The sequence below is a fragment of the Tyto alba genome, unplaced genomic scaffold, assembly GCF_018691265.1.
Source record: "Tyto alba isolate M040663 unplaced genomic scaffold, T.alba_DEE_v4.0 Super-Scaffold_23, whole genome shotgun sequence".
In the NCBI taxonomy this organism is placed as follows: domain Eukaryota; kingdom Metazoa; phylum Chordata; class Aves; order Strigiformes; family Tytonidae; genus Tyto; species Tyto alba.
In genome coordinates this window covers 11,494,393-11,517,054 of record NW_024881297.1, presented here as the reverse complement: position 1 = coordinate 11,517,054, position 22,662 = coordinate 11,494,393, and the positions used below count along the sequence as shown (strand labels likewise).

General features: G+C 35.6%; 1 protein-coding gene across 5 annotated transcripts in view; it reads right to left on the bottom strand.

Moving 5' to 3' along the window:
* Positions 1-22,662, bottom strand: part of INPP4B (inositol polyphosphate-4-phosphatase type II B) — a 342,715-nt gene that overhangs the window by 95,155 nt on the left and 224,898 nt on the right. For all 5 annotated transcript variants that reach the window (XM_042796878.1, XM_042796879.1, XM_042796880.1 and 2 more), the window contains 3 exons: positions 20,304-20,376; positions 13,912-14,059; positions 3,195-3,325 (listed from right to left, as the gene is read on the bottom strand). In XM_042796878.1, coding sequence (XP_042652812.1) covers positions 3,195-3,325; positions 13,912-14,059; positions 20,304-20,376 — 352 coding nt within the window. The remainder of the gene's footprint in view (positions 1-3,194; positions 3,326-13,911; positions 14,060-20,303; positions 20,377-22,662) is intronic.

Genomic DNA, 22,662 nt, shown 5'->3' with positions numbered 1-22,662 from the left:
CTAATATTAGCCTTTTCTACCTTGTGAGTACTTAAATTTCCAGCCTCTACAATGTTTTCTCAACATTGCCTTCTGTGCAACTACAGTATGAAGTCAAATATACGTCTGCCTCGCTTTTCTTAACACTATAATCTTGGTTTTAAAGTTATAGTGTGTACTGTTTATAGAGCAGAACCATCCCAAATGGGTATGGAAGAGGAATCGGAACATCTTAAAAACATGAACTGAATTTTATCCACATCCACCCTATTCCTTTGAAAAAAAAGCAATACTGCTAAACTTCTGAAAACTGTATGCAGGGAGATTAATCTCTGTTTCACACAGAATTGCAATTACTTGTTGCAAATGATCTAGACAGGAAAAATATAATGGACAGAAGAAGCATGTAAGAGTCTGTTCTAGATTTTCTTTTACTTTTGAGCAGCCATATTCTACATAGCCTATAAGATCAAAATGCAGACTTAAGGTTTTAGCCTGGATATACATACGTAAACACAATACACCCTCCTCTTCCCCCTTCCCCTCCCCCCCATATTTATAATTTTAAAATGTTAGACCTCTGTGGAACAACTTTAAAGAGATACTCACTACTCAGAGGATTTATCACCTAATTTAATTTGTGTTTTAATAAGAATAGAAATACTGTAGTGTAGGCTTAAAAGTAAATATTGTTTTCATTAGAAGGACTGGCTTTAGTCCGTTAAGGCTTCAGAATATGCACATATCCCACCAATCACAATAAAATAAATTTTTGGATGTTAAAGGAACTTTTCACACAAGATACAAAATCAGGGGTTTTCCAAATATAAAAAAGTATTTTATTGGCACTGTATTAGTAAGTAGGGGAAAAAGGGTTGCTGAAGAAATGAGATTTAGGTATACACCTGAGTGTTGGCCTCCAAAATCATCACCTCCTCATTATTTCTCATCTCTGCTACAATTATTAGGTTGCTTTGGTTTTCTGCTTTTCTTTGTTTTCTGCGAAATTTTCCTACCTGTCTTTGTATGTGCTGGTGCTGTTCTCAATAATCTCAGGTTCCCTGGTCCACTGCAGTTCTCTCAAACCACAGTTAACAGGTCATTCAACATCACTAACACTTTTCAAATTCACTTGGCACAATACAGACCTTGCAGGATTTATGCTTAATAGATTACATTGTCTTTTTTTTTAATTTAATCTCAAAATGTCAATATTTTCCTGCATCATTATTATGTTGATTCCTTCATAATCTGTATTTATTGCCTTGCATATTTCCTTCCATACTTTATGGAGTGCTTTCAAAATGTAATTACCCAAGCATTAAAAAAAAAAATAAATCAGATAAAATGCTGAAGTTTCATACTGGATCAGTAGGTAGTCTGCCAAAATCAGAACTGGAATATTCTAATGGTGGTAAACAATCATAACTACAAGAAATTACACTTTTGCAACCAAAGTGCAAAGTTTTAGACAACATTTAGTGTAACAGATGAGCTTTCCTCCCTCCCCCCCATTTAAGCAGGTGATCAACTGCTCCCAAAATGATTAGTTTCAGTTAGAGACTGTTTTTTGTTCATACACTAAACCAGGATTTCTCTTTCCTGTGACCAAGAAAGCTATCCCAGACTAATCTGGAATGAGAAATACCATGCTGAGTTCTGTTTTAGAAGATGACGGCTAACAGAAAAAAGTACAGTTTTAATGTCTATTTTGGAAGGGAAAGATTTGTATCTCACCTACTAAGTGCATAAGATTTATGATAATAAAAGTAAACGCACACAATTCTCTATCAGAATAAATTATTCTGCTATGCATTTTAGTTGTATATTGAACTAAGACGTGATTGCTTCATTTCTCACTACACACCAAAAAAGTTCTGGCTGGACTACACAGCAAGGTAGAAATAATTAGGAAAATACTGCAAATTGTCCATAAATATATATATATACCAGGTATTTCAATAAAATGTTATAATCATTTATATCTCTATTTTTACAATATTCATAATGTATCCCTGTTTCAGAAATATTCTAGATTGCAAACTTATGTATTTGCAAGGCCACAGTGGAAACATTTAATGATGAGAACAGAGAGTGAAACAGCATATGCAAGGAATAATGGCAGTATGGGCACTGAAAACAGGTTTTGAGATGGTGATTGTGAGGACTGGCATTAGAAATCTGACACCACCAAGAAAGCAGCAATCACAACAAGGCCTTTGTAGTAATTCAGAACAAATGTGCCCATTTCCTTCCAGAACATCTCCAAACCTCTTGAAGTGGGGGTGTGTGCATGTGTGTGCACACCAGCAGGAAGAGGCAGAAAGGCATGCTATAAACAGACAAATCTTTGTTTGCCCAAAATACAGTGTTATTCAGGAAATAATTCCAGTAGTCTCACAAAACAGAAAAGAATTATAAGTTCCTTGAATGATTTGTGAACAATAAAAAGAAAAGAAATTCCAAAGAAGAAATACTATTTTCTGCAGTATCTTCTTGTTCTTTTTATGATCAAAAATCACCACAGGAGGAAAAGACCAGCTGCCTTTTCTGCACATTTGTCACTGATGCTGTCTTATTCCACTGGCATGCCAACACTACGGTACATTACAGGCCCTGACCACAGGAGTCCAGCAGATATTAACTGAACAAGCAGCCACCACACGTCAGAATATAAGACCACTGTCTCCACATGACAAAAAGCAATACTACTGTTTCTGGACTGAGGACAGACTGCCCATTCCATATTAATTTTGTGCTCTTCTGGCACAACATGGGCAATGACAGCAACTACACTAAGGATATGCACAACATAGCCAGATATTACTGTTATCCTACAGACTGTTAAATGTAACTTAAGTCAGGTTTCAAGAAACACTGACAAAACTACCTTTAAGACTGGTTTCAATAGGCAGATGGTATTTAATACTAGCAGAGCAGTATATTCAAGGGAATGTGCAATTAAAACACATGCAGTCATTTCTCTAATTTTTCTTGGCTGCTGTGCAACCATGTACCATGTTAACTGAAAAACTGCTAGAATGCATGAAAAAAATTTAGATGAGGAAATAGGACACCTGTGAATATCTCAGAAACACAAATATTTCATTTTTATGTGTTTTATTTCTGCTGAATACGCCAGTATTTAATAATAATCAATCTAGTTAATTCTTAACTGCTCCAGAAGAGGAGAGGCTACTTTCAGAGAATCATACCTGTATGCTTCCCAAGCTCTGCAAGGGTATCCTGGTACATGCTCAACATCTGATCACAGTGAGCAATAACACTTTTGCGCATATTGTCCCAGTGAGGAGCAAGTTCTCCCAAGTCTTTAAGTTCCTGGTTTCTGTATCAAAAGGCAAAAAGAGAAGGCACTAATTAACTCACTAATACATTAACATTCATCCAAATAAATCCAAAACCAGTTTGTTAAAAAACATAAAAGGCACTTCCTAATTGAAATAAAATCTGTTTTCATGACGCTTATAAAATCTGCTCATGTTAGCTACACAATAAAGAATGTCAAATTAGTGAATAATACAGTAATTTGTGTTCAAAACTCATCTGGTGCAAATGCGATAGCCTGCAAACAGAAATATTATTTCTTCCCTGGAGGTAAGAAGGCTTCCAGGCTCCAGAGAGCTCTGTTCACAGCAAAGTAATTTCTTGTGAAGAAATAATAAACATCATTGTAACGAATACAGTTTGCTCCTTTTCCAGTAACTGCAGCATAGCTGTTTTGATACACTCTACTCTGGATAATTTCATATACATCATAAACACAGTTCTAGCAGTGTTTCTACAAAAGTTGGGTTAACCAACGTACCAGTCCTCAGCACATATTTTTAGTGATCAAAACAAATCACACAAACCGAAAAAAACCCCACCAGTCCCTTAAAGCTTTATCTTCAGCCTTACAGCTCTGTTCATCAGGTCAAAACAGCACTGTTATGGTAACAAAACGTGCCACAGAAAATCCAAAAGGAAATCCTTTAGCAAATTACCAGTTTTCCTGTACACTCTTGAGACCTGACCTGAGTAAAACAGAGATCACTTTAATTTCCTACACAAACAAGCACAGTTACAGTACACTGGGGTTTCTGCTTGTTTTCCCCACCTGCAAAGTAAGTTCATCCTATATCTATCCCAGAGCCACTTTTGGGGACCTGCTTTTAAAGAAACAGAAAATAAAAGATCTCAAGTCTTCAAACACTTGGAATTGTTCAGGAGAAAACTTATGCAACACAGTCAACTAGTTTTCCTCATTATCCTCAAAGTATCAAACAGACTGTTTCACTGCGATTCTTCAAAGTCTCAAAACAGGCTTCCAGAGAACAGCTCTTGCATATAGGAAAATTACTGAAGAAAAAGGAAAAACAGGGCGGGAGGGGGCAGAAAGCAGGAGAAAATGACCAATGACACTGCATCATGGGAACACAGAGCTACACCTACCGCAACAGTTCTGACCACTAGCCAAAAAATCTTAAAGCTATTTCTGAAACAGAAAAGCCCCCCACTGATACACTGATGTTTTCCCTACCATTAGTAGCTTTGCATTAGAGTGAGCAGTATTAGAATAAGCTGTGTAGGCATAATTCTGCTCCTGGTTAATATGACAACCAAAACCAAACAGATTGCACTTGAAGCAGAATTAAGGTGTTTTGTTTATACATGTCCTTGAAAGTATCAAAATGGAAATGAAGATTACAATACATGAACTCATTGGGAGTTTACTAATGACACATGATTTTTTTTTTTCCATTCCATTCAACCTGAAGTAGATGAAAGAGTTCAACCTTCCTCCATTGATATAAATTGACAATGCTGTAGCATAAGCGTCATCAGCATTAAGAGAACAAAACCATCATTTTCAATCACCATTTTCCTTGCAAGTTTTTAGCAACTTAAAATGAGACATCCCATTAAATGAAAATCTCAAGGCTTCCTTCTAAGAAAATCTAATAATATTTGGCAGGGTATGCAATTTTATTTATTTGCAGTCAAGATATTTTGGCCCTTAATATTTATGCTGTCTTATTTAATTGTTTGGACCTGGCTGAGCTCCAAAACTTTACTGCTTCTCCTACAGAGGAATATACCATTTTGCAGTGATTGGAGAAATATTAAACAGTGAGAGGTGGGCACATCAGCAGGCCACATTCAGAGCCCTCTATCCTATGGAAAACCTACTATCCGAGCTCTGCTCCTCTGCGTCTATCAAAGCCCACCCCTGAAGCTGTTGGTCCCACGCTCCAATCAAGAATCAGCAGGAATAGAAACTCCTTATCTCAGACTGAAATATCCAACCAAAAACCAAAACTGGTTTAACAGGCTATGAGTTAACTCCATTGACACCAACAGCAACAGAAAGGGAAAGCTCAAATCCCACCATATTAACTTTAACACGTTTCCAAGGAATGTCAAATCCTGCTCTTATCGTTGTTGACAAGTCTTGTATGTGTCTCATGTCAGAAACCCATATGCACCACTGAAGTCAAAATACAGCCACTAGTATATCATAAAAAGACACATCTTATCTGGAATGTTTTAATAAAGTAAGCATGCAGTTTTATAGTAATCCAGAGCGTATATAGCATAGAAACTTTAAATACTACCTTCTCCAAATTTATTTTCATTGTAAAATACAGTGAAATCAAAACCATGAGGTAACAGAATTATATGGTATAGACACTATTCCCCCCAAAATAGCCTTCTTGCACATTTTATATCTTTTATCCAATTGCAAATATAGAAGACATAGGATTTAGACAGTATTTGTGCATTGTGACTCCTTACTATTTGTCACTCCTGTTGACTCAGTAGAACTCTGAGTTATGGCTGAAAAAGGACTACCTTTCCTGTATCCAAGCTCCATCAACCATATTCCATAGTAACAAGCTTTATTATCATTAGTGTAAAGGGACCCTCACAGAAGTAAACAAACAGATTGAAGAAACAGTATTTTTCAAGTTTGGAAGTTTATAGTTTGCACTAATACCCATGACAACAATCTTAAAAAAATCTTTAATTCGTTTTAATAATTCTTATACCAGAATTTATTTAATTGAATAACTTTAAAAACACACTTCAACCAGTAATCATGTCAAACAACAACTGTGCTATAAAGTAAAATTAATAATGATAATATATAATGGTTCTACAGAGGGCAAATCAATTACTGATTCACCTTTTCAATGCAGCCATGGAATTTTGAATAGCTTGTCAACAGAGCAGTAAGCTCAGACCAAACTCATTATTGCTAAAATAGATCTATTTATCATCTTTTCCCACTCCAAATCTTGTCTCAAAGTCTTTTCCAGGTAATTGCACTCATCACTATGACAGATCCTCTGCTCAGCATCAACTTCAACTCTACTTACAGAATCAAATCCAAGCTTTGTCTACATCTTGCTGTTCAGCTCCTCAAACTGTCCCCTGAACAGTCTTTTCTGTCAATGCCCAATGGAAACCCCCACCCAGGAGTGTGTCTCAACTTTCATTGTCTCCTGCTTTGATTACTTCAATATCTTCCTTAGTGGCCTTGACATAATTTTGCCCCATTTGTATCTAACCAAAATATGGATGTAAATAAGTCTGTCCTATTCCTTCTCCTACACTTAAAACATTAGCTAATTAGCTTATTTTTAACCTTTCTCAGGTACTTTCTGTTTTTTCACATCCATTCTTTCCGTTAATAGACTAATTATGCCAGCTTTCACTGAGCATTTCCCATTATGGTTGGAAGCATTAAAAAAAAAAAATCTAAAATCTACCTGCTACTCTGTCTTCAAAACTATTTTCTGCTATTATGGCAGAAAAATACAATACTGGATCTTGATCTGCTGAAAACACTATATACCATGCTGATTGTTAGTATAAAGATTAATGATCATTGGTGCTAACACTACACAATTTTAAAGTAATGAAAAATCCTAAGAATGAGTTACGAGACTCCTCAGGATCCCACAGCACTATTAGAAATGCCATGAACCTTCATTTCAGGCTCCTACCTAAGAAACAACTTTTTTTACTTGGAATGACTTACTGATTTACACAGCTATAATTGGTAGGCACTTTGTCCTTTAGGGGACTTGAGCTTTACCCAGCCTTCCCCTGCTGATAGAAAGTACAATTATTGCACAGTCTTTACCCTGATATGCAGGATGGTTTAGGGGATCTGTGCCTAGACTAAAAGATCTGTGTTTTTCTTTATTAACAACTACATCAGGGCAACCAGAGATCAATAAACAGTACATGACTGGACACATTTCTGACATTACTAGATGTTAAATACTGTTGACATTGGACTTGATGTAAAACTACATGGAATTTTTTGTTCCAAGAAAGTGTTAATTTAAGCCCCTTATCAAATGATGGTTGAGCATCCAAGGCTTAGATCAATATTCTACCTTTTTATTTATCAACTCATGCTTTCCCCCCTCCTCCTCGCCTTTATTTTTAAGAACACTTTAGGTGCATGATTATAGTAAACTACTAAAAGTACCTGAAGTCTAAAGAAAACATATTCAATGATGAAAATGCAAAATACTGATTTCTGTAAAGAGTACTTTGAATGAGTGGTATGCATCATGTTCAAAAGTGATTTGAAGAAAGTCCAAATACTGAAATAGTGCTCCCAAAGAATTTGTTTTTGCAATACTACCACTAGCTTCAACAGTCCAGACACCATTATGAAAAGCACAGTAAAAATCTATTGTCAGTGACAATAAAACCAAAATAAAGCAAAAAACAGCAGCAAGAAGAGCATGATACAAGAAGGGGACATCACCTCAAATACTTTTTTGAATCTGATTATTCTGTCTCAAAAAGGGGAACAGCAGGAATATCCATTTGCATCATTAAGGACACAGCAACATTCTTCACAAAGTGAAAGATGAAGTTGAAAAGATCAGTGTAATTATATGCAAAAGAGATAATTAAGAGGATGTATGATAAAAGGACATATATGACAAATGCTGTGTAAAGACAAAGTAATAATTTTTGATTCATTCAGCTTCAAAAATCCAGTGATGCAATTCCCAGTGAAACAAACATGAGAAATTCAAAACTGAAAAAAAGGAAGTGATTCTTGTCTCTACCAAGCAAAATTAGCTTCTGAAATCCACTTTCACAAAACATCAGAAGCAAAGTGCTTAGCAGGATTCAAAACAAGATGAGACATTTCTGCAGATTATATTTGCAAAGGTTTTATAATATCATAAAGGCGACAAAGTTTTGAATATTTATCAAATAGGAGCTTTGGAGTAAATATACACCATAAGCTCTGGGGCATGATTCAATCATTTAGAAGTAAAGGAAGCTTAGAAGCTTCTTTCTAAGGAAAGGAGCACAGAAATTATTTTTCCTTATAAATTTTACTTTAAAGTGTACATGTTTATGTATAACCATTTCATCTTCTTTTTTGTAGAATAGAAGCAGATAAAATTACTCTCATTTTTCTTTACAAGTTATGGTCCTGTGATATACGGGCAATAACCCATCAAAACAATATAACATTCTCTCCAGAAAGAAAAAAATCATAGCTTTTTTACTGTATTGTTTCTAAAACAGACAAATAATTACTACAGTGGATTTAATCCTTCTGGGGAAGCTACCACAAATAATGAATAAAAGGATATTTTTTTTTCTTTCTTTCCGAATTGTTCTCACTTAGAACCTCTTAAAAAAGTTGACATTTTTATCTTCTTATAGAATTTCCCAAAACTATTTCAGGTTCTGGTAAGCCTTCTTTTTGCATGCCTTAAACATTAATTTAAAATAAACAAAAACCAAACAAAACATCCCCAAAAACCAAGCCACCAAACGCATTAAAAATATTTTAAAACCTGTTTCTTCTATGTATATGTAGAGAACAGACAGGGATTTTCAAAAGCTTGAGAATATTTTATACTGTTCCTGAGAGCTGGAGTTTTTAAGTTCCTTTTGCATGTCTATCCACCACTATTCCCTTTTTATTACCCAAAAATGTAGACAATATATATGCTAAATTAAATCAATTTCTTCCTGCCTGCCTTAAAACTCTTTCCCTTCCTTGGATATTTTATTACTTTTATCTCTGAAAGACTCAAGATCTTCAAACAGCATGATCATTTGAGGTTAATACTGTGATTCGCATTTAATAGCAGAGGATAATTCTCCCGCATCACATGTTTGCAAAGAGTCTCAAATTCAGTAATACTCAGAATGGCATCTTGTGGAATTTTCACATTAATCCTAAATTGTATTTTAGTAACTACCAATGGTGTATAGAATTGGTTTAGGTGTTTTGGTTTATGTTTTTTTTTTTAAATTTTACTGTTTCATCAGGAAACACTGGATTCAGCCCAAGACAATGTTGCTTCAGCTCTACAATATAAGCAAAAACATTTTACTTTCATAGTTTATGCTTACAACTTCATTCATTTCATTCAGCAGGAATCATATACGTGGCAAGATTAATCACATTATTAATTGCATGATTACTCAAGCATTTAAACAGTTTTGTGGGTTTCTGTTTTCTTTTTTCCCCAATGTATTAATCAGAGTACCTCATTCAAAATAAACAGTGAGGATCTTTATGACACAAGCAACATAATGAAACTGTACAAAGCTGTTTTAATCACCTTAATGCCTTAACGCCTCTAGTTTATATTCTCTGCACTCCCACTGACATGAACTGACAAAATTACACTCAACTTAGCGCTATTAGAACCACAGATAAGTAGTGGTAAACACAAAATCTCTAGTTAACAACATAAAAATTCCAATGCTTTTTGTGATGTCAGAATTTGAGTGAGTTAAATTAATTATAATCTTGGAAAAATGATTATTTTTTGCTTTGGATTTGTATTGTCCTTCACTATAATGTGGAAGACTCTAATAAGACCTGCAAGTTATACTGTTTGCTCAGGATAGACTTCTTCAAGACTGGGGCATGCTGTGCACAAATATAACATCTGCAAATTTCAGCAGCCAGTCTCTGAAAAGCATTGCTGACTGGTACAAAATGATTTTATGGTCTTAAAACCTGGATGGATTTTGCAGAAAACAACAGCAGCAAACCCTTTCTGACAGGACAGTCAGAATGTAAGTTAACATTTTATAGCTTCCAGCACTGCTGAGTAATAGGTAATGTAATGTAGAGGTAACTATCACAAAACAAATCAGGTAATGTTACTCAGTTCCTATGCACTACAACTTTAAACACCCAGTAACAAAGCAAAGCCCATGAAATTTTACTTCATTGAGTCTGATACGGAAACTCCTCTTAGATTTCACAGAGGCCATCTTTTCCAAAATCAGTTATGAACAGCAAAATTGAGAGGACAGAGAATTATGTAGTGTTCATACATTACAATATATTTAATCCTTTAATTTACAAATGAATGCTTTTTAAACTGATTATATTTGAGGAAGGCAATTGCCTAAACACTACTCACAAAACTTCAAGTTATGCTTACATTCATATACTTGTATTCCTCTATGCAGTGACTGCAGGAGAATGAGGAGAGAAAGGTTTTACATCCTTTTTGGTGCACAATGGCATAAATACTGCATATGCATGTATTTGAGCTACATTTTACTGACACATTTGGGTATTTTTTCAAGTGTTGAAAAAGTTACTACTTTGAACATTTGTTCTAGGTAGTTACTTGAAGGTTTTAAAAGCCCGTAAGTGGATATCATATTAACAGTGCCCATCTAAATGTCATTGGTTCAAACAGCTTCAAAAGTCATGGTAAATTTACTCAGAATAACTTTTTTTATGCTATTGTCTCTTATCAATACTATGTTTTTGCAGTGCAATTGCTCAAAAATAAGTCATGTAAAAAATAACATACAAAGGTCCAGAAAAATCAATGCCTACTCCTAACAGATGGCATTTCTGCTTGGGTCTCCATTTCTCTATAGAAGTTGTGTATTAAAAGGTAGTAGAACAACATACATCTTCCAGACAGTCTGAACTATGTCATCATTCTGTAACGTTACGAGAAAGAAATCAAAAAACAAAATAGCATAGATTTGCACAAGAAAAGGCTGCTCGAGTTGGGAAAGGACAACCATTCCTGATGCAGGAGAAAATCTTGAGTGTGCTTTGTACTCTGCAGGGAGAGTTCAAGAAAAGTTCAGCAATTTATCCTTGAAATTTGTTTACAGGTTGTGACCACAAATGCCACGAGCCAAATTCATCCATAAGTGGAATATCCTTTCGGCCAAAACCTAGTTTAGTTCCAAGGGACTCAAAAGAGCTTTAGTGGCAAATCTGAAGTACTGCAGCTTCTTCTGTAGTCTAATTCTCTTGCTGTGCTGATCTAGAGCAACACAAGTTACATCTACAACTGCAGACTTAGATTATGTGGGTCAACTAACTTTCTGAAGAGTTAGTGTAAACTACTAAGTCTTTTTTATAATCACTGGGTTTAAAGAACTACTTTGCTAATCTTTCATGATAGATGAAAAATATTTGGACAAGATTTTTGTAAAGAAGTATTTGAAACAGTGGAAAGGATTCACTGGAAAACCTTGAGGAGGAAACAGAAATAATTTCTTAATAAAAAACAGCAAAGCAGACTGTATGACCCTTATCAGAATAATAAAAATGACCATATAGCACCTACTAAAACTTCTTCCAGGAAGGCTGGAAGGACAATATCTTTAATGCATGAATATCTTTAAAAACATTATTTCATGCTGAAAAACAAAGTTAAACATCCTTAGAGGTTGCATATTCCAGAGCATCACATCAGTAAATTAAAAAGTTTGCTTAACAATGAACACTGTAGTTTTATCAAGAGATAAACGATCTTAAGAGCTATGAGAAAAGGGAATTTAAATTACAATTTAAAATACAATACAAAATGGGATTAACACTTCACTTGGATATTTTGTATCGGTAATTGCTTCAGACTTGACTATATTGAAGCCACAATAGGAATAAAATGAAACTGGCTGAGGGTGATAAAAAGTGGCCTCTGAGACAAAAATATTTATTCTTTCATACTGACTGGGGGAAAAAAAAAAAGATACAGAGAAGAATACTTCAGATGAGAATAGCCTTGAGATGGTACAGTGTAAGTTTTGTACAAGTTCAAGAACTAACATAACAATACCCTCCTAACATTGTTTTACTAGTTTACAAATGTAAGGAGTGCACAAGAGCACAAATCTTTGGAATTATTTCAAAAAGCAAAGCCCATACAAAGCTGAAGCTCCAACCTACATGCTTTTATGATGACAAGTGACACAGATGCCCCTATTCCCACCACCTGCTAGTATTCTACCACAAGTCATTGCTTCTCTTAGTTGGTCTTACTTCTGTCTTCAGACTGATACAATCTGTGTCTCTCTCACACCCACACTACGAGGCCTGAACAGCTAACCACACTGCCAGTCAGGAAGATGAGAACCACTTGCCTCAATCTTTAAGCAACTTTTACTTCTGTTTCTTCCTCTAAGGTTTTGTTTTTGTTTGTTTTGTTTTTTTTTTTGGTGTGCTTTGAATGATCGTTTAGAAAAATAAACCACCGTGCTTCTTAGCTATGACTTTTTTCAAGGAGGTGAATGCTATAATATGAAATAACAGCAAGTGCTATTACTTGCATTATGTCTTTGAAGAGAATAATGCAGTAGCAGTAAAAGTGGTTAAAGTAATCCTCACATTTAAAATGCATTTGCCCATGGGGCAAATGAAAATCTGGGAAGTGGATGAACTGTGCAAGTCAGCATAATCTATTTTTATTGCTTACTAAAAAAAACCTTACACATTAGTAATCTCAAACAAGATCAGGCCATAAATGCCTAAACACAGTATTAAATGAATAAAATAAAGTATTATAACAATTCATATTTTTTTTATAACCCATCATCACCATGCGTAAGTATGTATCAGTCCATTGACTTTATTAAAAGCAAGATTCTGGTCTCCCACATGCTGTTCTATTGGCATAAAAAGATCATACAGAAGCAGCAGATGAGGTGAATAAAAGAAGAAAAGAAGCTCCTATTGCAGGCCAAACAGCTGTAAACAACCACAGGCAACCCCCTCTGATGGAGGGAGTTGCCTGGAAGTGCACAGGCTAGCTTTGGGATGCAGCACTAGCTCACAGTGTTACTCTTATACACGAGACAAGATGAACACCTAGGTGTGAGGCAACTTTCATGGGGAAAGAGACTCTATCTTCTACATCACCCATTGTGACTAGAAAAAGAAGGTAGGCTTTCAGGGAGGCCTTGGACTGCTTAAAACATTGCTTTTTTCTGCAGTTGTATCTGCACAGATTACTACTATGCAAGGAGAGGCTGCCATTTCTGTCACTGCCATGGGTATCCGGACATATGAAGGACTTGGGGAAACCTGTGCTCCTTATCCTCTTTTTTCCCAGGCCATACATATTGTAACGATCCTCAGATGTCCCTCCTGCTTACAATGCCAAACATGAACAAATGTTTTCAACTTATATTACTTTGGTATCATTTTCTTATGCCATCTAATTTATATGAGTTAGACAAATAGGGTTTGTATTCTCGTTGCTGCATTTTTAACTACAAACATGTAATTTTCCATTGCTCGTGTAATGTTTGTCTATGATATTAGCACTGCCCAGACACAAACCCAAATACCCTACAGTGTAGTCCAAACCCTTGTCATATGTTGTCTCTTTATAAGATGTCAACTTTTCAGAGTATTACACATTTGAAGTCATGACTGCACTCTAGCACAGTTCATAGCTCAGACTTATGAAGTCACTGGAGTCCTAAAAATTCCGAGCAATTAATTCCGTTGTTCAGTTACAGCTGTAAATTCTTAGCAGCCAAAAATATTGCTGTGTTTTCTCTATGTCACACTACAAATTAATATTTTTAGCTCATCATTTATATTATTCCAACTCAGAAAATGAAATTTAGTATTTATTATCACTACTTCTTCCTTACCTTCTCATATCTTCCTTTATGTGCAGATTGATCAGTTCTTTAGGAACATGGAAAGAGAGGGTGGTCTCAGCCATCTGTTCCCGGATCCGCATCCACTTGTTGTCAGAAGTAGGGAATCTATATAACTTACAGATCGGGTTTTTTAACACTGCAAAGAGGAAAAATCATATCATTACTTTACTGTGGCTATATGACTCTGAAAATTTATGACAACAATTTAATCCAAAAATAATACATTATTCCGCTCCCTCCACCCCTTGCTTCCAGAATTAATTTTAGAACCATTAAAATTCTATTAAAAACATTAAATTTGTATTTAATTTATTATAACCGCACATGGAGGACAAAGTATTACTAGTACAGGAGATAAATCACATTTTACCCGCACAGTAGGTACCCTGCGAATTTAGCATTTCAGGGTAGTGAGGATGTAATTTATGCTCTCTATTCTCACACTTAAGATACAGTTAGGAAAGATGGAATGCATAAATAAACACTGAACTCACATACAGTCAATGCCATCGCTTACCATCTGCTAGAATCACTCACATTGCTAATAAATTTCACGGGACAAATGAAGCGTGTCTCATCGTTTAGCTGTATCTGATGTATCTTCTCCATGATATGCACACACAGAAGTCATTAATGCAAATAGATGGTGTGCATCTATATTAAAGGAAACTTGACCACTGACATGGTCAAGAGACTGCCACTACATAGAAATAAATATAACAATCCTGTAAATATGTCACACACAGAGTTCTCAGATCACTATTGTAACTTGACATAGGAGTATCACATTACTGGATGTCTTGGAATGGTTATGCTTAAAACCCACCAAGTTTTTTAACTTAAAGCTTTCACACATTGGCTGTATTCAGATCTTACGGTGATTCTCTATAATAAAGGTGGGAAATTTCTACTCTCTCCTTTATTTCCTGCCTCTTCCCTAATTTTCCAGAAAGAGCAAATGGGGAAAAAGTTGAGAAATAAAAGTTTTGTTTGACTACTTGGATAAGCTTACTTAGAGGCAAATGATTGTCACTTAACACACACATTCACTGCTTCCTAACTCAGAATGACGTTGGACAGCCATCCAAATCCTCCAACTGCACCTTTCTATCAGCTTCTGGAAAAAGCTGCCTTCGAGCAGATCCCCATTGATGTGCCACTGAATGGTCTATAACTCAAAGGAATGCATTTCCCATGTGCACTGCAAGGAAACTGTTCCTGTCAAAACGGTATCTTCTAATAGAAATTTCAGCTTCACAACTCACTGCCACCATTATTGCCTATTTAGGCTGATTTATAGAGAATGAAAAACACAGACCAATTTAGTGAAGATATACAAACTGTCTTGTATATCTAATCAAACTGTCTTTTAACAAGTCCTTTAGGAAAGGCCCAAAACAAGACCACAGGGTCAAAGATATCTGTAAGAAAACGGTTGTTGGCAACTCATAAAGAAAGGAAGATTGTAAATAATGGTGTTTAAGTAATTGCAGATGTATTGTTTTATATTCCCATCACTCTACTGAGATCTCTTTAATCATTAGTCTTCAATAAGAAATCGGAAGCCTTTCTTAGAGTCATTTTGCCTTTATTGATCTTACTTAAAAAAACTAAATTCTGACTTACTGTTATGAAATAAACCTAACAGATGCTTGATAGCTATGGCATATGAATAACAGCAATTCTTCTTTATTACTAACACCCCAAATACCTCAGTGCTCAAGCATCTTTACACACATCTTACAGCTTGAGAATCCTGACCACACAGTCTTAACTATTGTCCACTACAAAAAAGAAGCATCTCCAACTCCTGTGCCTATGATCAAACTACACCCAGTGTCTGGGCTTATGATATTACTTAATTAAAATATGCTGTAAGGCATTCCTATTTTCCTCCTCTTTTGCTGAGATTCTTCTAATTAACAAAATCAGTTTTGTGAATAATATTGACAGCCTCTGTCAATCCACAAAATACATGTATGGCACTGATCATCTTCCATTAACAAGACAGGGAATGACAATCTTCAGATGTCAGGGAGAGCTCAAGAAACTAAGGGCTAATTCAGATCTGCCCTTAAACAGAAACCTGTCAAAACAGATGATAATGCTGGGTTTTGTTTGGCTGGTTTTGTTGGTTTGTTGGTTTTTTTTTGTGGTGTTTTGGTTGGCTTTTTGTTGTTGTTTTTTTGTTTTGTTTTTTCTTTTTTGGAGTGCCACTTGTTCACAATGAAGCAGGCAGCTGCTTTTTACCAGGACATTTCAAATGATGATGTCCCAGACACAGAAGGCTCATTTCTCTATTTTAGCTTTTTATATCTACTTCCTAAAAAGTTATCAAAGGATGTTTTCCCAAGAACAGCCCTTAAATTTGCACTCGGAATGTACCGCATTCAAATAAATCCACATTTCCCTGTGAGAACTTAATGCATATATATACACAGCTCCAGAGTCTTTCTTCCCATCTCCCCAGTACCTCCACCACCATCATGGGAAAAAAACAAAAACCAAACAAAAACCCAACAGGACTGCAGCATGAGAGCAAAGGAGACTAGGAATAACTTTGAAAATGTGGATACAAAGTTGCAACTTTTATCACTGTTAGAATTATTTAACTACTCTTTGGGTAATACCTCCAAATCTGAATTTTGAGGTGGTGATAATATCAAGTGTGCTGCAAGTTCTAAAAAATGGCCAAAACATCTCCCCATGCAGTTATAAAGAAAATTTCATTTATAAACTCAGAAAAAAGCCTGGGAATTTTGTTTTCACAAGGAATCCAAATAATTCCCATCTGCGGTATTGCTAAAGCTTGTGATTGTCAGTAAGAGCTGCATAATACTTTATGTTTTTCTTATAAACAGAACTACTGAAGTCATGTGATTCCATAAAAATCTCAGATGTATTTTCCTTTCCAATTACAACTATAATTACTTTTTAATTACAACAAATTGTCTTAAAAAGAAATCCAGAAGGCATGTAAAACCATCCAAACAGTAAGAACGGCAAGACTATATTTGGCTTTTATAAAAAGTAGTTAGTGAAATGAATTAAAGTTTCATAAAGGTAATCCTTTCTGTATTTAGACAGTGATCATGAAAGGCACTTAAAAAAAAAAAAAAAAAGAAAAAGAAGAATGAAAATCCAGATGAACTGCAGTGGTTAAAAAGAGAAAAAGTATTTTAAGAGCCCTTCTTTATAGCATGGAGCCTAAAAGACAAGGCCATATATTTAAACATCCATATTTTTGGACATTCTCATTTTTAAATTTAAAGATCTCTGTGCTTTTTATTCCATGCATTATCCTTCACACTGCTTCCCCTGCAAGTAAAATAAATGTTAATAAAAGACTGAATAACCTGTTTTCATTTTTGTTCCCTATCGAACATAGATCAAAGCACACCGCTGCCATATACTAATTTACTAACAGTGTTTCTATCTATATCTTCCTTTGTAGCATAGGTGTACTATACATATCATCTCAGGAAGAATAATTTCAACTTTCTTAATTTTTGCTTAATTTAAATTACTTTTATTTTATTGTAAAGCATAATATGTTAACATGCAAACAATTGTCAAACTCTCCAGTGGTATAAATAAATAACCAAATTTTGAGACATACAAATTCAATCTCCTGGGGTATAGATGGAATAGTGATAAGCCTTTGTGAAATATGATACTCATTCCCATTCACTCAGTAAGTGCTTCATAACTCACTTGAGGTCTGCAAGTTTCTTATAGTAAGATTTAAATTTCAGAAGAATGCCAATGTGCATCTATGCCTACAGGTAAGAGTCACATGGGGTATTTTTTCAGTTTCATAGTTTTGAAGGCCTGATAAACAACATGAGAAAGAACCAGAAACCTTTACAACACTGTACACGTGTACTAACTACATATGTATATGAATATAAACTGTACTGCATAAAGTTCTGTATGCACACAGCAGGGAAAGTAGTACAGGCAATGTTGATGTTATCAGGTTGCCTGTAATATACTTCTACCACATTACTGATATTGTTCCTTTCCCTCCAGTCCTTGTTTTTGCTTGCCTCTAATTTTGCCACACTGAAATTTGTCTGGTTTAAAGTGATTATTATTATTTTTTGAAATGTTCAGTTAGGATGGTCCAGCTGCACACAATGAGGCCAGAAATCTGCAACAGAAAGTTCTGTGCTTTATAAACTTGAATTTCAACAGTAGATCTTTTAGAGGTATGCATTTTACCATATCCATGGGAATCCACCCAGATCTGACAATGACATAAGCCTTGGAAAGAAATTTCAGTATGTAAAAAAGCAAAAATTGAACTTAACTCATACATGTACCAAGGGTCTACCTTTATTGAAAATTCTTGCATCCTTCCCAGCCTCTAATATCAACAAAACTCTGCACATGTCATTCATACAGAGTGGATGAATACATTTTTAGGCAGAGCTAGTGTGTGGTACAATATGCTTAAGGGCAGCACTAGTACCCATATATATGAGAAAGCCAGTCTCCAGGCAACCCAGAGACCTTTGACCATGGAAGCATCCAGGGGACCATGTCTAACTGGCTGGGCAAAGCTAAACTGTCATTAGGAAAGAAACTGGAAATTCAAAAAAAAAAATTGGGACTGACAAAGCCTGGAACTAGTGCCAGGTGTCAGCAGGGAAGTGGAGGCAATGCCGGAATGGGATGAGGAAGTGACAAGTACAGGAAACAGACTGAAGAGTAAGTATTTATTAGAAAAAACTTCCTGTGACTGAAAACTCTTTCCAATATCCTGCCTGCTGTCATTCCTTGCATATGCACCTGTGGTTCTGCTCTTTCCCCTCAACTCTTTTAAAAAACAAAAAACTTATAAAAAAGCCTCCATGGTAGGTTTGACTTTTTAAATCCTAGCAATGTTGGGGGAAGGGGGCTTGGTTTTTATATTGTCTGTTTGTGTATAAGAACAATAAATGTAGAAATGTTAAGTGCTATCTAGATACACTGTAGAATCATGTGCAAACACTCTTGACAAAGTGATCTAGACTTCATTATTTATAAAACTGACATCTACCTTGAAAGTTCCAACAAAATACATTACTCAAACTACAGAATTTCCCCATTCAAAAAAAAAAAATCAAGAAAAAACCCCAATCAAACCCACCCAATGGAGGCAGCAAATTAAAAAAAAAAATCAGTTGTGAATCAGTAACATTTTCTCTGAACAGAAATGTCATTCCTTTAAGACCCACTTATCTGGATGACATACAGAATCAGACTCAAAGAACGACTGCACTGAGTTAGACCAAATCATTCAACTGGCTCTGTATCTTGTCTCCAAGAGCCATAAATAAGATAGCTAGAGATTCAAGATACTCTACCTGCTTCCAGCTATTTTCAGCTCTGGTATTTCCAGACCCAGATGTAGTTTCTGTGTATTTAGTAATTTTCAATTAATATTGTTTCCACAAACACATCTAGTCTCACATTGAACTGATGAAAGAAATGTCAGTGTTGAAGAAATTATTTTGCCCTGCTTCTGATCTAGTGTCAACAAATCACAGAAAAAACTTATGGTACTCATACATACATGGAAAAAAACTATTTTTTTGGAAGTTTCTAGTGCTTCCTCCAGACTTTACAGCTAGTCTAATAGGTCTGTCCTATCAGTGACATCATATGAAAAAGTTTCAGTAAAGGTTTTAAAAGGTTTTAAAACTTCAGTAACATTTCTCCTCAACTGTATGCAGCAAATACACAGAATTCTTGACAGCGCTGTGGTTTCAGATGACCCATATAACTTATTTGTGACATTGTTACTGCAGAGTAATGGAGATTCATAAACTTGGGCTAATAAAACTTTTACGGTGCAGCATATCAGCATGTAATATTTCTCAGTATAATGAAGGAGAAAGAGATCTAGTTCAACTTGACCTAGAATTCAGAATGCTTTGCCAACAGCTTCATTCATTTTAGGACATACAGCTTCCAGATCAAGCTGAAAGTGCCACTTCATCAGCTATGAGACAGATTAATTCTGCAGGGTATTCTGTTACAAATAATGCATAATTACTTTAACAGAATGTCATGCAACGACATGACAAAAACTTATGAGGTTAATTCCATGCCCACTGAAGTCATGGACAGTCTTGAAAATCACTGAAAAGTAAGGAAGCGGGAGATGTCAGCAGTGTTTCAGAAAGCATAACTGACATACATTTCTGAAAGTTTTCCTAACATTCCTCAGTAAAATGTTACTGTCAAATATGTATAAAACATTAAAATATTAAACTTAAAAACCTGTGCACCGTTTGAAGAGCCTTTTAAGAACTCTGTCCCAAACCTTTCTTATTTCTTCAGGATCTGACATAGCATTACAAGTCATCTCTTACAGATGTTATAAGACTTACCTGCATTTAATGAAGGCAAGTTGTCTTTACCACTTATGCCATCAGTGGCTGTACATTCACGAACCAATGCACACTACAAAAGAAATGAAACCATAGATGTAATATTCAGGTGCTAAAAGGAAATTCATAGTAGTTTATAAATGTTAGACTGAAATCATCACTGATAATATAACTTCCTAACCCTTAATTATAATTTACTATTTTCTCTTTAGATTTCTGTTCCACCATACTGTAACATCATCAGAATTATAGCAGAGAAAATGGCAAAATATGATCAGCTATACCATAATAAAACAGAAAGATTTCCTATCAATACAATGGCAGAGGTTAAAATAATTTTTGACAAGTTCTGTGCTTTCAGAGAGGTTTCCTTTGACAAGGCAGTTTTCACATGCAGTGTCAGAAAGTACTCCATGAATTTTTAAACAAGGGAAAAGTAGGCACTACAAAAAGTCTTTAAAATGTGCTCACAGTTTGTGATTAAAGTAATTTGTTACACAAGTGAATTGGAAGATTTCTTTGATAGGAATAGTGTTTAAAATAAAAGTATAAAAATTTACAAAAAAAATCAATTGGTGTAAACCTATGTTAAATATATTAGGAAGTATATTTTTAATGCTTCTCCTCTCCCCACTCAGAAAAAAAACCCAACAGACAAACTATAACTGTGATACAATAAAAGTTCTGTTCCCAGGGCTTCCTCAGTTTCTAGATGTTCTGTTGCAGAGCTTGAAGCAAAAAGCAAGACATGATGTACTCTCTGCCAGCTGATATCTCAGATGAAATTTAACTGTCATCTTACTCTTCCATAAGGAATTCCCTGCACATAGTTTATCTAATGAGTTAGCAAACCTAATTCAGAACTTACTTCTTGGAAGTAATTCAATAACTACATTCTCACAATTGCATCCTCACTATGAACACAGAGACCAAGACTCCAGGATGCAACTAATCCATAATAATAAGGACTCATTTGAAGACCACAGAAAATACAGGTGTCACAAGGATGTTTTTTCTTGACAAGTACTAGAACCCCCTAGAAAGATGCTATTAAAGCCTTCTGGCTCCACCAAGCTAGACGCAGCAAAAAAACCCCAGTTCATATTGTGTATCTTGTGGAAGTTTTACAGCACAAAACCAGAAAGCTTTCACAGTGTTTGTTGGCTTCTTTGGAACTGGTTCCACTGGCCCATTGTTTTAAAAGAGCATTCAAGTCCTCTGAGAAGAATGGTGAAAAAAGTGTAAAGTCTATCCTCAAAGTCTGGCCCCAAAGCAGACTGTTTTGTCTGAGCAGAAAGATATTCAGAACAACGCACTTTTCTCCAAAAATACATTGCTATATGTTATTTTCAAACAAAAAACTGCAGTTCTTAATAGTACATTCTCTGTAACATTATCTAAAATTAGTTTTTTTCGTGAAGAACAGAATACAGCATAGTGTATAGCAGAACACCATCATATTTGGGCTGTAAAAATTCTGCCATTGAGAATGGAGCTGCAGAGGCAGAAATACCAGAAGGAGACAAATCTGTACAGGTATGTCAGTTGCCATCAAACAGGAACCCAGTTAAAAGAGACCTTTTCATTAACTGCAAATCATTCAAACTCTAATTTCCTCATTCTGAGCAGTCGTTTCTGAATCTCTCCCAAAGTGAAACCTCTTACCATCATATAGACAGCCCATCTGTTCCACCCTCCCTCCTTTGGTTCTCCCTTCTCAAATCCACTCCCCACATCTCCAGCTCCATCCTCCACCGCTTTTGCCTGCAACAACCTGCCTACTTAAGGTCATTTTTACTCTTTCTGAGCCCTTCTGTCCTTCCTCTTGTACCACACCATGAGCACCCCAACTCAGAATCCCTACATATGCCATCTGGTCAACATTGTCCTGTGCTAGTACTCGGAGGCATCATTGCTGCACCCACCCCCCTGTTGATTTCCCCCACCATGTGCTCCCATGAATTGTAGCTGAACCTGCCCCTTTGCAAGGGGATTCACCTCTTCTTTGGCTTGCCTGTCTGTCACTCTTTCCACGTTTTCAGTATTGTGGGCACATGTTGCACATAAAAATCCACGTGAACAGGACTTCAAGGGCAGAAAACAGAGGAACTGTCCAAGGGAAAAAGAAGTCAGATTTCTGGAGTCTCTATGGACAGTTTTTTGATCACGAGTGATTAAATATGATCAGTTGAAGTCAAAATCAGCTCTTTTTTTCCTAAAGAAGGGGAAGGACTAGGAAACTGAGGACAGAGTATTACTATGTAAATTTTCATGAAAAACTATTTTTAGTTTAGGGAAATTAAATGTACATGGTACTTCATTCCAGAATTTTTTTACTAAATCCTTAACCCAATTTGGA